The sequence below is a fragment of the Amia ocellicauda genome, chromosome 20, assembly GCF_036373705.1.
Source record: "Amia ocellicauda isolate fAmiCal2 chromosome 20, fAmiCal2.hap1, whole genome shotgun sequence".
Lineage (NCBI taxonomy): Eukaryota > Metazoa > Chordata > Actinopteri > Amiiformes > Amiidae > Amia > Amia ocellicauda.
The window spans coordinates 7465220-7482640 of NC_089869.1; the positions used below are offsets into that span (position 1 = coordinate 7465220).

The following is a 17421-nucleotide window of genomic DNA, read 5'->3' on the forward strand; positions in this document are numbered from 1 at the left end:
GCTGTTTTTAGTTAGAAGTTTGTAATTAATCAAGTTTAGTTTCTGTCATTATTGTCTCTTTCAACATTAACAGAGAAGCTATTTCATTTTTTCTTCCCCCAGCTTGTCTGTTTTCGATGTTTAACAAAATGCCTTTTCAACAAATAATCCCCCTTGCTCCATTTTAAGATGACTCGCATATCCATCCTGACAAGATCTACTAAATAGACACTTCAAATTTAAATGATTTAGAGAGTGTTTTCTTTCAAATTAAAAAAATATACTGGAACAAGTGGGGTGTAAGCTTTTTTTTCTCAGATTCCATATTTCTCTTCACCTGCCCACTCCCATGATGCTCCCTGGGGCCAGGAGGTTGAATAACACCAGATAATATCATCATCATTACTACTACTACTCTATTCTGAAAGGCAATTTTTTTCCTCTTTCTCCCCACAGGAATTCCAAGGCCTCCACACCCTCCTGATATATCCCCATATTATCCCTTGTCGCCGGGCACAGTAGGCCAAATTCCCCATCCGCTAGGATGGTTAGTACCACAGTAAGCACATTTTCCTTTTTCTAAATATTATCAGTATTGTTGGTATTTATGTATTGTATTTTTAGTGTATATATATACAGTAAACATGTCTTTAGTTGTGCTTTAGTATATATACAGTATATATACACTAAAATGCACTTGCCAATTTTCTGATCCATTCAACAAACTAATACATTTTTTTGTGTATTCATGTATTTACTGTTGATGTATCTAACACGTATGTCAGCTTCAGCACACACATCTTTTTCTATTTGAATTACGTTTCCTGGCAGTATTTTCTTGCTTATATGTAAATAAATCTAAATGTATCATCATCATTTGCAGCAACCGGCTTGGTATCCAGTTTGTTCTCTGGGAAACTGCTGCTCGATCTACCCAATCTTTATTCCCGTTACAAGTATTCGTAATAAAACAGAAAAAATGCTAATACCATAGTCAGAAGTTCAACAAACAGGAAGTATAGAAGGCACATAACAAACCACAAAGGAGAAATGAATACGGTCGGTTTTCAGTAGTGATATGATGTCATGTTTTCAGGGCACAATAGTGACATTGACCACGTGTTGAAATGTTGAAAATCAAATGTTCGAGAAGCCTTTTCTACAATTAAAATGCAACAAAAACCAAAGAGCCGCCTATAGCATAGGAGGAATTCACACTATTGATTAGAAGTATTCTGTGTAAAACAACCAAACTAAGCAACATAACAGGAAGTCGCTGGTCACACGTTTTGACTGCTCTGTTGGTTTTCTTTTCTTAGATTTCTGTCTCAGTCTGCTCAGCCTTGTTTCTCCCTTGCTTTCTCTCACACCTGCTGTACACTCTGCACACACATTCCATTGAAAACCGAGACAATACGGTGTCAAAGTTATTCGTACTGTAAAATTAAAAGTCATGACATTTCCATGATACCGCGCATGGCTTGCCTGTACAAGGGGACTTTAATGTGGAAGCTTAATGTTATATCGTGATCATCATCATACAAAGATAACGGGACATTTACCTGGTGTACTTTTGAGGCCTTTGGTTTGCCCAAACGTAATAATGAATAAAGTGAATTGTCTAAAACACCAACTGTAGCTTTTTAACTTTAACTTTTTAAAGCATAGGAGATGAGGATTATTTCACAGTCATACTATTTTTACATAAAATTGTTTTCTTCTACTTCTCAGTAAAATATTTATTACTGTCTCGTTGACAAGGTGGACATTACCTTTTTTATTTGTTTTTTTTTTTTCACTTGTCTAAGGTGTATGCAGGATTTTTGAAGGTGGGGGTTGGGGGTAGAGAGGGTGTAGACTAAATGGTTCAGAGGGGAATCGGCCTGGCCTTCTCTCTAGAGGAGTACAGACTTTTTTTTTTTTTTAATTATTATTATTATTATTATTATTATTTTTTTTTTTTATTATTATTTTTTCATCTTTTGCAATGCTTGTAAATTTTATTTTATGTTTATCACTGCTGATTATCTCGAGCTGCCAAGCTATCCAAGGATGTCAATGACAAATTGCAGTCCACTTCTCCCACAAGCAGCCATAAACTGAGCTTGCAAATTGTGCCTGGGTTTTCTGAGAAAACCACAGTACTTGAGGCAACAATAACATCGGAGACAGTCCATGGTTTATACATGCAGGCATTGATTTGACTTTGCAGCATCACAGTAGACTTTTTTTTATTTTCTTCTTCTTCCTCCCAAAACCCAAGTTGCTTCTTTGTGGTGAGAATGCTACTTTGCATGTTGCTGTATTGTCCAATTAAAGTAATGAACCATGATTGCCAGTCTGTTACCCACAATTCCACATGGGGACTCTCCCCTGGTAACTCTTGTCAACACTTGTTAATATGACAAAAGGCTACAAATTAAGCTCTGTTAATTTAATGTTTTCTCACCGCGATCTAAATACCGAAAGAGGCCCCGAGCACAGACGCAGCCCTTTGATTCACTGTATTTTATTTTGGTATAAATTTACATTCATTATTGTTTTCCTTTGGATGTGTAGACCTCAATTAGCGTGATGGCTCCATTAAAGCAGTCGACGCTTCGCCTTTAATTATCACAACAAAACACCTAGTTTCAGCTTGGGGAGAGGGTCTCTATTGACATAAGCAGGGGTTATAAAATTTAATTAGCCATTCCTATCAGATTTATGGCATTCAAATTGTTCAGAGTTTGCTCCCTTTGATCCCCGCTCTGCAATCCCCAAGATTTGTGTTCTGATCAAATGAGAATAAAGCTGTCTGCGTGGGGAGAGGTTTTACCTTTTTTTTTTCTTCTCTTTCTTCTTTTTAGGCAAGGTCAACCAGTTTATCCAATCACAACAGGAGGATTTAGGCATCCATACCCAACTGCCCTCACTGTCAACGCGTCCATGTCAAGGTGAGTTTAGCATTCTCTGAAGTGTTCACAACTGTAGACAGTATTTGCATTATTATTATGAGCCACTACTTACCATAAAGGGAACTAACATCCCCTTATTACTATATATTTATAATAAAATTGTATTATTATTAGTAGCAGTATTATTATTACTACAACTGCTAGTATTACTACTACTAATAATAATAATAATTTTGATTTGGTATTAAAGACATCCCTCCTTATTTGATATGTACAAATATAACATTGCTTCATTATTTTCCTTTGAATAATGAGTTATGTTCAATTACATATAAATTCTGTGTGTGTGTGTGTGTATGTATATATTAACACACACTTTTCTAGCCTGGGATTTTGAAATGTTTTGGAATGCCTGTTAAGAACTGAGTGGATTGTGTTTCCCAGAATAAACTCCTCTCTGGGGACCAGTGTGTTATTTTTGAATCCCTTACTCTGAATAGCTATCTGGGGAGCAATACATCTCTTGTGCAGATAGGAAGGGTTAACGATAAATGACCAGCATCCTGAATTTGTTTTGACTTCGGTTATGTTTTAAATACTTATTCCATATGGTGTGATCTTAAAACCCCATTAAATGCAACTTGTACTGATGATGGTGCTAGCATTCTTCAGGCAGTGTACATCTGGTTTACAGTTTCACGAAGAAGGGAGGAAACGTGTAAAGCTGGTCTCTAGAAAATGTAAATCTCACATTAATTGCAGGGTAAAGAAAAACAAGCAAACACACACAGCTATATTTTTTATTTATTTATGTATTCATATTTATACATCTAGTCACATACACCCAGTTTATTCTAGACTCGTGTAAGGAAAGTATGAGTGGGTCTCTCACATTTACTAGTTTCTCAGCGTAAATTGACAGGACTGGTGTAGGAGTTTGTTCACCCTCTTGAACTTGCCTATAGGTGTTTGTTCAGAAACCACTCCAAAATACGAAACACAAGTTTTAAGAATAAACCAGTTACCTCATGTGTAATAAATGCTTTGTGTGTTGTCACAGTTTTTATTTTCCTTGTGATATGAGCACAGTGTGTTATGTGATGTTTAGATTTACGTTTAGGGACACAATGCCATGCCTGTGACCCATGTATCTTATTGTATGTTCTTTATCAAGTTTTACTAATGTTTTATACAGTAAAACTTAGAAAAGCAAAAATAAAACTTAAAAAAACACTCACCTCTGATGTTGAACTGGTAATACAGTTCAAGTAAATGGGAAAATTCTAATTATCACTGTATTAACCTGCAGGATAGCAGTAATTTTTTTTTGGATGCATGCTACAAGCTACCTCAAGCTCCCGACTCTTTCCCTTTCACATCTCATTATTTTCAGATACACTTACAGTAGCGTCTAGTTTATTTACCAACTAGTCAGTAGAACTGTGTTTAAGTAATCGCTAATTGCGCTTAATGATGGGTTTATTTTCTGATCATCTGATTTTCAGTAAAGTTAATTGAATTGGTGGAGGCTTAGAATTTTGTGATGGGCTGAAAGAGCTAATGCATGTTGATAATATGTAATTAAATTAGCAAAGATTAATAGGCAAGGTCTCTGTCTCTGGAGACAGAAGGTTAGCGTTTATATGGTAAAACAGAAAAGTGGCTACTCTAGATTTTTTTTCTTTTTTCATTAATGGAGCAAGGAGAAAATCTGGGCTTTTTTTTACACATTGTTTAATGATTTTATTTTGTTAAGTTTTTCCCATCCATATTCAGTCACAAAACTCAGGCATTTATTGTCATTTCTTCACAAAATCATTCACAAATAAAGATACATTTGATCGACTGGAGTTTGGCTATTATAAAAGACAGAGTAGGACGAGCAAAAAAATCTTAATTTTCAGCGGGCCCTTTTTATTTATTTTAAGACCGTAGCACAGAAAAGGAGATTTTTGCATCAGGAAATTATTTGGCGACATTTAAGTTTTAGACACTTTCCAATTTTTTCTTATCCCCTTTCATCTTAAAACACAGAAGGGGGGATAGGGGTCCAGTGCCAATAGTCTGCTGAATTAGTATGACGAAAGCTATTCATCTTCATGTACCTAGTATTCCCCTGATGTACCATCTAACCAGGTACCTAGGTTTAAAAGAAGGAGAAGAAAAAAGAAAAAAAAAAAAAGCGGTAGAGCAAATTAAAGACATTATTTTGATAATGGGGTGACAGAAGTACACGTCTATTATCCATGTGGCAGTTATAGGAAATGTAGGCTCCTTGCCCTGTGCAGGCTAACCCTTTGATATGCATTCTATCCATATGCCTTGCTGCAATTTCTCAGAATTAAGTGATGGGTCATTATACTTTAAACACCGCGGAGCAGCCTGGATTGGCAATTAAACGGCACTCGCTGACACTCATTCGCGCCACCCGGTGACCCCCTTTAGATTGAGATGTTGGCGCTTCGGGGCCCTCTGCCTGCTAAATTGGTAGAAGGCGCTTTCTCCTGATAAGGGCCGACTCTGAAATCAGCCAGCTTCAAAGAGAGCAGAGTCATGTATAAACCATAACGTGGGTATGCGGTGGCTCAAAAAAAAAAAAAAATTGGATCCTGGAATAGAAGAAATGTAACAAGTGCACAGGGAGAATGAAGAATAATGACGGTCCTGCTGCAACTCAAAGGGGGCTGTACTGCACGAAGACTCATCCCCACAGCTCGTGCATAAAATAAAGGCAGCTAGATGACATGCCGTTAACAGAAACATGTCAGTGATGAAGCAAAGGAGCCGGGGTAGGAGAAAGCAAACCCCCCAGAGAGTGCCGGGAACAAAAAAATAGTTGTTCCTAGCAAGTTTAGGCCCATCATTATATTCTGGCTCCAAGCCATGCAACCAGACAGTGATGAATAATGAGCTGTTTAGAATTTGTATCATTCTTCCTCTCAAATTTGTGTACGGCCACGTAGCTGACGGTTATTTTGCTCACAAGGTGTTCCACAGCTTGGGATTTCCGTGTGTGTGTGTGTGTGTGTGTGTGTGTGTGTGTGTACATTTATTTATATATACACACACAAGCACATATGTGTATGTGTGTGTGAGAGAGAGAAAAAGGAACCCTTGAATTATATATATATGATATTCTCAATAATCTGTATGATATTCTTTTCAAAAAAAGTAATTTCATGACAGATGTGACTGAAAATGCAGTCTTTTGCAGATTAAGCTAATTGAGAGCAATTTCTTGTCTATGAAGTGAAGCTAGCACCATCCGTTTTAGAAAGAAAAACAAGCTGGGAAAAAAAAAAGGCCATGCTAATTCCTCTGTATTCCTCAAATTACTCTGGGTCCAAGGGACACATGAAAAGGGACTTTTAAAGAAATACTGGCTGCTAAATACCTGCTTCAGAATGCAATCACCATCACTTGAATTTAAATAGCACGTTCCTGGGTTGATAAACTTCTATATGCTTTCAGTTTTAAGGGGCTTACTTTGTTTAGTTTCAGTGCACTGTCCTGCCATGTCAGATCTTGACTCACTGAAGTTAAAGCTTGACACGCACCACATCCCACTACCTCCCCATAGAGGCCCACTTGAAAAGACCGTTAACCTAATGTGATATAAGGATTGACCCTGCCTTTTCTCTAACTCACCATTCTAGTTCATACCCCATGTGGGTCATAATCACCGAGCTCAGTTGAGTTCAGCCAGGGTCCCCAGAGAGGAATTTACATATTCATGCAGATACATGTCTGGATGCCTCTTCCTTTATCAATGCCATTGACAAAATACTCACAGAAAGGAAATGTGCATGTCTTGAATGTGTTAATAGTGAAGGAAATCAATTTTCTTCATGTTAACCTGGTTAGGAACATTTGGAATGCCATCTTGTCTTGTGCGATTAAGGAAAAAGTGATAAATTAATGATATTACAGGAGGACAGTCAGTATATTTGTTTGATTTTACATTTTAGCAATGTAGGTTAGATCAAAGACTTCTGCAAAAATGTGTCTTGAGATGTATGCTGGTCTTTACAACTTCAGTCTATTGAGTTGTCCAGTGCTATCTTTAGACCACAGAAGTGAAGCTTTTATTTGCTTTTTGAAATGTCTGCTGCTAAGACATTTGTATTTTTAGCCATACATGAAATATGTTACTCTCATGTGGCTGGGCATTGTACAACCACAGCAATAATGCAAGTGCAAATGCCAAATTAATACACCAAAGGATGTAAATGCTAAGTTAAGACTGATTGCATTCCTGCTTTTATCTTCATGTACCGTACCTGCATTTGTATGTGTTTTTGTTTTATATTATTTCTTGTTTTCATTTTGTTTACTTTCATTTTTTTCTAATTCAGGGATGCAGAGAGAATGTCATTTTGCTAACTAGGGGAATGTCACAGCCACACAGAGTCACTTCTAATTACAGCAGACATTGGGAGTTTTAGTGACAACATTAGGAGATTCATTAAGTTTAATTCATCACATTAATTAGTGCTGACAGCCCTCATATGCCGGCACTGTGCTCAGTAATGTGTCTAAGACTAATGTGCCCATCTTCGTTCATTTTTATTCTGACGATTTACACAGTTTTCTCGCCTCCAGGTTTCCCCCACACATGGTCCCTCCACACCATAGTTTGCACACTACAGGGATCCCTCATCCGGCCATTGTCACTCCCAGCGTCAAACAAGAGTCTTCCCAGAGCGACATTGGCTCTCTAAACAGCTCGTGAGTGTTTTTTTTGGTTTTGTTTTTTACATGGCTTTCCTTTGATTGATCCAAACTGTTCTTGTTTGTGTTTTTGTTTTGTTTTTTTACATTGTTTGCGGCAAGGTGTTCAGTATTGGAAATGGCGAGGTAATGTACATACGTATCCTTCAGATGTGTTGTGTGCAGGGGGTTTATGGAAAACATGCTTTCCGTGTAATAAATGCTGCCCCCCCTCATTCAAAATGTATAGTCTCAAATACTAGAATCACCATGTAGAACATAGGTTTATATTATTCGAAATTTAGATGAGCAGTATTTTAGCTTTCTTGTTGAATTTGCTTTGTTAATTCTTTCCAATATAATGGCTGTGTGGAGAATGCAAAAAACAAAAACAAAGAAACCAAAAATGAAAAACCATAGATGCCTTTGAATGTTAAATGGTCTCTCTCAGCCTTGAAAAACTCATGAATGTGTTGTTATGCTTCCCTTAAATACCAGAACTCAAACAGGATTCTCTCACTGACTCTTCGCCCTCCATTTTTGTCTCCTCCCAGAAAACATCAGGATTCAAAAAAGGAGGAAGAGAAGAAGAAACAGCCTCACATAAAGAAACCTTTGAATGCATTTATGTTGTATATGAAGGAAATGCGGGCGAAAGTAGTAGCAGAGTGTACGTTAAAAGAAAGCGCAGCTATCAATCAAATTCTTGGCCGGAGGGTAAGGAGACCACTTCTTTCTGCGTTAGCATTGGTGGTCCATGTGTCAGGGGAAAATTGATGTTATCTCCGGTTTATTCATTGCATTAAGTGTTGGACACTCTGTAGGTGGCAGTCTGGCACTGAAAACAGTAGGTTTAAGCAAAAAAAAAAAAAGAATTTAATACTGTCACCCACACATTAAATCTGCAATACTGATAAAGCTTCCTATACCACCAAAACCATTTTGATGATGACTATTATAATATTTTTAGTGGATTTTCTTTTCTTTCCTTTTCTGTAGTAGTTCTGAGTCATTTCCTCTATCTGAATAATAACAGCACAGGTGCTATATTGTCTGAATTTGACATAGTTTGGAGCACTGTTCTTTTCTTTTTCCATAACCAAAAGACTCAGCAGGAAGACTGCCTGCCTTTGTGTCCATCAGGCATCCACAGGATGTGCACAAAACCATTTTATTCATTTAATTGTAATTGCACTTTTGTTTTTGAAAAGTTGTGCGGCAGCATGCCCCTCTAGTAACGCTGTGGTTGCAGAAAGTGACAGAAATGGCTTCAGCCCTGACCAATAAAGTGCTGTTCAATTGTTGTGCCACTTATATATTTCCATAACGGGGCATTTTCTGTAATTATAGTATCAGGATTATACATTAGAGGAATGTGTCTGAGAAAATGTAAGATGTTTTCCCACATATTGGAGATTTGTGGTCGATGTAAAACTGGGGACCTCTAGTTGGCCTCATTTTGGTTTGTCTGTTTCTGAATCTGTATATTAATCTGGTTACTGACTCTTTTTTTGTCTTCCATCAGTGGCATGCACTATCTAGAGAAGAGCAAGCAAAGTACTATGAGCTGGCGAGAAAAGAACGACAACTTCACATGCAGCTGTACCCCGGTTGGTCAGCTCGAGACAACTATGTAAGTTTTTAAGTTTTCAACAAGTCATAAAAGCATTCTTCACGAGGCTATGTGCCCTGTGTAAACGGTCACGCAAGGCACCGCCCTTCGGACTACTTCTTGGCTTGCAGAAAACTGTTACGTGATGTGATTTTGTTTCCAGACTTTTTTTTTTTCATATGTTGGAAAATTTGTTTTACCCTTGTGGAACAGAAACAGAGTTTAAAATGCAGACCCTCCTGTGAGCCACATTTCCAGAATAAATGCCCCACCCTTTATTTATTCTCAGTGTTTAGCAGAAACTTGTAAGGAGTTGGGGGAATAATAACAAAATCTAAACGTTTCACTGCGATGCTTTACTGTAGTTTGACTTCTAATTGACTGTAGACTTTCACTTCTGAGGAAAGGGACATTCCTTAACTGGAAGTTTCAAAAGTTTATACCTTTCCCACGGCTTTGCACACCACACTAGATCTCGTACAGAAGGTGGTGCAGTGAACATGTAAAAAGTATAACTAAAAAAACATCATAGTGGTGATAGATTCAGACGATTATCTTTTTATTTTAACTGAAAGCAGACAGACTGCTGGAGGATTTTGTGTGGGGCTGTAACCTTAGCGCCAGACCCACACATTTCAGGTGGAATAGCCAGACCCATACTGCTTACTCTATACCCTCCCACACTATTCCCATTTGCTTAAAAAAAATCTAAACAAACCAGCTTAATATTTAAAATAAATTTGAAAAATACAGGAAGAGTTAAAGACTTGATAAGAGAAAGATAAAAAGATGAGAGCGAGAAATACAGTTGTGGTCTGCAGTGGCTGTTTGGGGCTCTGGGCTCTAGTACAGTGTGGTTTCTGAGCCTTTTCTTTTTTTTTCATGTCTGTGTTTTCTGCAAAATAATAACTAAGGTTTCTGTCTATTTCTTTTTTTTTGGCTGGAAACCAACAGGGGAAAAAGAAGAAGAGAAAAAGGGATAAGCAGCCAGGAGAGACCAATGGTAAGTGAGCAGCAATTATCTCTTATAATAGAGGATACCCATCATGTGTCAGACTTTGTGACATCTCAAAGATAAGAGTATAGCTTTTGCCTGGCACATTGTTATGTGATTCGCTATCTAGTGCAACTTTTAAATGTTATAATGTACTGCCTGTTCCTACCCTCTTAAATGCAAATAACAAAATTTCCAATGCATGAACCCAACAGTGTGATGTATGTTTTATAGATGTTTAAGTCACAATTTCAAGAGCAATTAACTGCCAACTTTGTGTGTATATTGTAATGCCTGTGCTTTGGTTATGAATTTGCTTCCTTGTGTTGAGTTTATTAACTTGGGCTGTACCTGTGTGTTCTGATGCATGCTTTTACCAAAATCACCCCCATCTTAAATTAAGGAGGTTTGCTAAGTTTGTTTTTTGTTATTTTATTTTTTCTATCCTTTTTTGTGCGTTAAACCAATACTGCATAGTTAACCTTTTATTGCAGCCAATTCCATTCTAGACCGTTTTTTGAAGGCCTTGTATCTGTTCTTTTTTTTTTCAGAACACAGAGAATATTTTCCAAACCCTTGCCTTTCACTTCCTCCGATTACAGGTGCTAATGTCATTTTGAGTCCTTAAATTACTAACGTATGTTTTTTTTTTTTTCTCCTTTTCTTTGGTTTATTTTATGTATTGATGATTTTTTTTTTTTTTTCAATTATTTTCACATGTGTAAAAAGTCGTTTGGGTTAATTCTAATCAGCAATGACTTAGGTGTTTATTTTCTTTTACTCCTTTATTTTAGTTTTTTGCAGGGGTTTTAATTTGTTGCCTTATTTTTTTTTTCTGTTCATATTACGAAGTGTGGGTTCATTATGATGCTTCTCTGTACAAGTAATCCATTATTTAACAGCATTCCCCATTTGGCAAATTGAATATGCAGTATATTTTCAAGTGACTGTTTCAAGGAAATCTGCAGATAATAACCCCAAAGTAAACCTCCTTAATCTAATTGCTTAGTAGCTACGCCTGTCCTTTGTTATACAAGCATGAATATGCAGTTAACCTGCCTGGCTCTTTCTGCGTAACCTTCCAACCTAAGACTCCTGTATTGATTTTGATCTAATTCTTGCTAGCTCCTTGTCTAGTGATCCCTTTCTGGGACTAACAAGCCCTGCTCTGCAGTCTGCTTATTCTCACTACTTACTCCTCTCTTTTTTTAAGTATAAAACTAAAAATTATATATATATATATATATATATATATATATATATATAATATATTGCAGAAAAGTAATCAAAGCTGCAATCTCCCCTTATATAAATGTTTATATATTTATATACATATATAGATATATATCCTCTTCTTTAACAAACTGCCTTAAAGATATGGCCTGAAACTGAAATAGATGACTCTCCTTAGAAAAAGGAGTGCCCCCCCGCCCCTCCGCCCCTCCAGCTTACCTCCCCTCCTCCAGCTTACCTCCCCTCACTACTGACTGGATTTGCTATTGACTCCATACACTAACGTTTCCTTCAGCTTGTGACCCCGCAGTCTTTTAGATGAGGGATACTGCAGCTTTAATTGCCTTCATTCACTTTTTCTTTTATATACTTTTGTTTTCCTTTTATAACTAAAAAAAAAAAAAATACCCATGATATCACTCTATATATTTTTCTATTTACAAAATTGGTATCAAGCAGATTCATTTATTCCCTTTTTTTATTTTTTTATTTCTCTTTCTTTCTCTTCCCTCTCTGCTCGCTTCTTTCTCCAATTCGTTCAGACCTGAGCGCTCCTAAGAAATGCCGAGCGCGCTTTGGCCTTGATCAACAGAATAACTGGTGCGGCCCTTGCAGGTGTGTATAGTGTTCGCAGTCTCGCTATGGCTGGTTGCAGCTGGTTCGAAATTGGTACTTTCTCCTTTCCGGCTATCGCATCTTTATTTTCTTTTTTTCTCTCATTTTGAAATTCCACCCCTCCTCCTCTTCCTCCGCTCCCCCCACCCCTCACCAAGACTGATCAACCCCCCCCCAAACCTCCCTTGCCTCTATTAGCTATTTGGTGAGCCAGGTACAGACTCAAAGACTATCCCAAACAATTGTCTGCAGCTTTTTCAATAATCTGCACAGGCATTTTTTTTTTTCATAAAAAAAGGAAATAGTATTATTATTTTCTTTCCATGTTTTTAAAGTTGCAGGTCTGAAGTCGTGGTCACGTGTTTTCTGGTCAGCGAATTCAGAACCAGAACCTAACCTTTTTTATTCCCCCACCCCCACCCCATGGCCATATTTGTTTTAATTGATTTATTTAAATTACTCTCTTGCCCCTCCCACTTAAAAATATTAAAAAGCACTCCAGAGACCCCTGCAGCAGCATGGAGTACCTGCATTGGCGATGATTTGAAAAAACAAACCCGACAGGGAGTGTTGACTGGATTTGCTGGCTTGGGGGGGTGGAGTGTGAAAGTTGGGTAAGGGGAGAATACCAATGACTACAGCTGAAACCCTAGCGTCTAGCTAGATGCCATATCCAATGACCAGTATCCACTTTTTTTTCCTGTTATATTTTTGTGTTTACCTTTGGCTAACAGATGCAAATACCCCAAAGAAGTGTCGTGCATTGTTCGGGCTTGACCAACAGAGTTTATGGTGCAAACCTTGCAGGTATATTCCCAATAGTACTCTTGGGGATGAGATATAAAAACAAAACAACCAACAATATTCTTGTCTTTGTGTTTATCCCCCCTTCCTACCTGTCCCATGCAAATTAACCTCTAACTCACTGTGATCCCTTTGCTAAAATGAAGCCTAATGCTGGAACATAGAGCAATTTACTCTTGTTTTTTTAAAGTGAAAATTAACCTGTGGCAGAAACTGGCTTAATTAAAACATAATTTAGTTAAGAAGTGGATCTGTTTATGTATATATCAACTGCTGCAAGTTATAATGGAGGCTTTTCTATATGTTATGCTTCTAGTATATATTAAACATCCACACACAGAGTTAGGCTTGGCAATCTGCAGCTTTATTAAGAGAATGATATTGGTGTGTAGTAGGAGGATTTCGATTTTACACTGTTACACTTTGTTTTCAGATAATTTAATGCAGGGGAGTATTTACGTTAATAAAGTGTACACAGGATCATGCTGTAATTACACGGTGGATTGAGCTCACAGTTATAGTGAAACCAGATCTTCTAATTAGATGTCTGCAAAGTCCATACACCCACTTTCTGCTACAGGACTGATATTGGCTTTTTCCTCTGTTCCACCTCTGTCAATTCGTTGGATAATTCTTCTGTTGTGATTTTATCTTTTTATTTGATATTTAAACTAGTGAATTTTAGTTTTGGTAGAGGGACCAGAGTAATTTGTCCTTTTCTTTGCACACCCTATCGCTAATAACTTACTTAGTGTTGTCTCTTTGTTCTGATACAAGCAGTCTTTGAATTTGGAATATTTTCATGGTAGGTATTTGTTTCTGCTAAGTAATACCCTTCTCTGTGCATCGCCTGCTCTGTCTCTTGCTCATTTGATCTTGTCTTTGTCTCGTGAAAGAGCTGTACACACCCTTTAGTCAGTGTGCAGTATGCATCATCACCCCCCTTTCCATTTTTACTGGTATTTCATTGTAATAAACGCCGCCTCAAGAATCTCAAAGCCATTTGAAAGATTTTTTCATAGAAACAAAAAGGTTAACCCTGGTGTTAGCGTTTTGACAGGCTCCAGTAGGTTTGTAGGCGGGGCCCTCAATTATTCACTGTTCACATCCTGTGGTTTCCTGACCTCAGACTCTGTAAACCTTTTCCCTGTTGTTTATAGCCTCTGGAATGGCAAGAATTATATAAATCAATTTTAAAAAGTGAAATTTGACTGAGACATAGCGAAGTCTGATAATACAAATATACTTTTTATTATTTATTTACCTCTTAGACCAATATTTGCAGACTTTATGCAAGTCTAATTGAGTGGATACACTTTCACCTCTTCGTTGAAACCTTGTGTGTCTCTGAGAGTTTTTCTACCGCCAATGCTGGCTCCTAAGTCCGTCCCAGCACACAGTGAATAACCCGCGAATGATTCAGTGCTCTTTGTGTTAATTGAAATATTTCAGCCTGGTTTAATGACCATTAAATATGCACATAGCTCGAGACTGTTTCATGTTCTCTGCCATTTCCCTTCATTGCCTGAACCCTCCTTGTAAGTGTACATGGGCCTCCTTTCTTATCTCGCTTCCCCATTACTTGCATTTTGTCCTCTTGCATGTGCTGTACCTGAGACATCCTGGCTGTGCTTTAATTGTTAATCACTTCATTCGCAAACCGAAAATGATTGTTCTTCTCATGGCTGTTGATTTTATTCCTCATCAATCCCAACCCCACCCCCACCCCTGCCCCTTTCCTCCCTCCATCTTCAGTGTGATGTCTATTGAGAATAAACATGTTTAGGGTGTTGAGATTAGATCTGCTTTTAGCTTCATTCAAATTTCTAGATTCAATCAGTGAACTGGATCAGTTAGGAAGCTTGTAATAAAACAGTACTGACTGTATGTTCTGTGAAATGATACAAGGACATTTCCTTCTAGAAAGATATGTTTTATGCAGAGGAATTATGCCAGACTAGGTCTTCACAACTTTTCCCTGAAAAAAAAAAAAAAAAAAATGTATATTAAAAATAAAAATGCATGTTACTAAAGTTTTTGCAATAGTATGACATAGCTAAGAGGTCATAGCCTTGCAATTTAAGAGAATGTTTTCTGCCTGCAGCGGCTTCTCCTGATTTTATTCCTTTTCTTCTAGCGATGATAAGGGCCCAACTCTGAACACAGTTTAATCTGTTCACAGTTAGCTGCAGGAAAGGATCATTTTCCAGAACCTCAACCGTTTGTGTATTTGTATTATGTCAGCTTTCATATTTGTGAAAAGCTAACTCAATACAACAGTCTCCCTTTTCTGAGAGACAGGATGGGGTTCAGACACCCGGGCTGGAGTTTAAGACAACAAAAACTTTCCAGTGAAATCTTTTTTGATTTTTCTGGACTACTATAATTGCCCTGATAGGGAAGCAACATACGGTCAGGGGTTGATAGGATAGGGTTTAGTAATAACACTAAAAAAGGGGAAAACAAAACCACACTCAGCTGAGCTAGTGTTGTGATTCCTGTATCTGGCATAATTCTGCTTAGGCCACTGAGATAGCATGGAAGAAACAGTTGATAACTTTAGAAATGAATGATACTTTCTTTACAAGGATATGACAGGCAGTTACTCTTGCATTTATCTGACTTCTTCAACTGTTACTCATTTGGCTGTAACCAGCATTCTGTTTTCTTGTTTTAAGATTACTTATTGTCATTATTGGGTTCTGTCTGAGCACATCAAATGTGATCCTCAAACTCTTTCTTTTTTATTTTTATCCCTGTGGCATGTCGTGTAACGTTACATGCACTTTTTTTTTTTGGTTGTTGTTGCTGTTTTTCTCTTCTCCTCTTCTGTTTTTGTGTATCCTTCTCTTTAAGCTCTTACTCACCTTGTTCATCAAGAAAATTGCATGAAAACTTCTTTTTTTTAGTTTAGCATGTACTGATCCTGCAGGCTTATGTGGCTTTAACAATATCGCCTCCCAACATGCCTCTTTCTCTCTATCTCTCTCCTCCTCTCTCCTTGTCTCTCTCCCTCTTAAAAGTCTTAAAACCTCTATGGGTACAGGCAGGGTATGACTTGAGAAACAATTCATACCTATATCTCTCAATTCAATTCCTTGTTAGTTCCCCAACCTTCCCTCCCCTCCCCCTCCTCTCGTCTTTGAATTCAGGTTATTTTACCATTTCAAAAGGAAATACGTCTTGCCACTTAAAGTGATCCATTTAGTTTCACCGGACCTGCTTCTAGCAGAGATTACAGTATTGCAAAGGGGTCTGTCTGCATTTTGCATCTCGCCGCTGTATGGAGAAGTTCCTGCTTTAGCCAGCATGAGGTGGGGAGCTGAGAGGAATAATTTAGCTTTGTTGTTGCCTCTTTTCTCTCAAACGAGCCTTCTTAGGGGACAGACGTTGGCACCTGAAATCTTAATTCTGTACTCTGTAACTCAGACCAGACATTAGCGAGGCAGTGGAGGGGCAAATGTGTTCTCTTGTTGCTCGTCATTCCTGGAGCTCGGCTGATTTCCCCTTCCGGTAGCAAAGGGCCTTGTGTGCTCGGGCTCCGAGCCATCCTAGACAGACCTAGCTCCAGCCACCTCTGAGAGATACGCATTAGACATGCAGGGGAAGGAAGGGCTGAGCCATATCCAACGGTGTTGAGATTCTCCGAGACCCAGAGCTCCTCTCTCTTTCTTTCTCTCTCTCTCTCTCTCTCTCTCTCTCTCTCTCTCTTTCTTTCTCTCTCTGACGAGCTCCAGCGGCTTTAGGCATGTTAGACTAGGATGTCTTGACCTGGCAAGGAGGCGAGCGAAACGCAAACACGGGCAGAATGACATTTCTTTTACTAATACAGACATGTCTTTGGGGCAGGTTGTGTGTGTGTTGTGGTTATGCTAACTCAGCCCTATAAAGCACCCCCCCACCCCTCCCGCCGCCCCCCTACCTCCCCCCACTCTGTGGACCTTTGCGCCTACCAGAAAGAAAAGAAAGAAAGATAAAGAAAGCTGCAACTGAACCCACTGTGCGAGGCTGTAACCAGTAGACCCCCTTCCATTTCGATGTTCTTCCAAAAACATCGAGTCTGTTCCAAAATAATTGGGTGTAACTTCTCGTTACGGTTGCCATGCCATCTGAGTCATGCGCTGCGTAACGTAGGTCTTTTATCCAAATGAAATGCTTTGTTACCAAACCTTTAATTATGGTTTTGTTTCAGAGTCACAGCCTGCAGGCCATAGAACCAGTTATTCTTCTTCTTGTGCAAAACTCAATTTATCTCCCTCTCTCTGTCTCATTTTCTATTTTCACCCACTTTTTGTTTCCATCTTTCCAGTCTTTTTTTATCCCCTCTCAATTTGATGTGGTTGCTGACAGACAAAAGGGGTCGTCCGAGTTTTACTGGACCCATATTTCATAGAATACAAACAAAATAGCCTGAAAAGCTTATAGATAGTGAGTAGCATGTTATATTGAGAGCATACATACTAGTAAAACAGATGTAGTGTGACTTAGTGAGGCCGTTGACCATTGTCTACTGTTTTTGTGTGTGACTAGAGGTGCTTTAGGTCAGCCTGCCAAGCTGACCAGCACGCTATCTACTG

General features: G+C 38.3%; 1 protein-coding gene across 36 annotated transcripts in view; it reads left to right on the top strand.

Annotated features, from left to right (window-relative positions):
- The window catches only part of tcf7l2 (transcription factor 7 like 2), a 106208-nt gene that overhangs the window by 86468 nt on the left and 2319 nt on the right, over positions 1–17421 (top strand). For 3 of the 36 annotated variants that reach the window (XM_066693428.1, XM_066693436.1, XM_066693452.1), the window contains 8 exons: positions 436–538; positions 2829–2915; positions 7464–7604; positions 8141–8303; positions 9112–9219; positions 10138–10201; positions 10744–10794; positions 11968–12040. In XM_066693428.1, the coding sequence (XP_066549525.1) occupies positions 436–538; positions 2829–2915; positions 7464–7604; positions 8141–8303; positions 9112–9219; positions 10138–10201; positions 10744–10794; positions 11968–12040 (790 nt within the window). Of the gene's footprint in view, positions 1–435; positions 539–2828; positions 2916–7463; positions 7605–8140; positions 8304–9111; positions 9220–10137; positions 10202–10743; positions 10795–11967; positions 12041–12774; positions 12849–13621; positions 13651–17421 lie in introns of those variants that run through there. The other 33 variants (XM_066693430.1, XM_066693439.1, XM_066693433.1 and 30 more) reach the window with 26 other exon arrangements.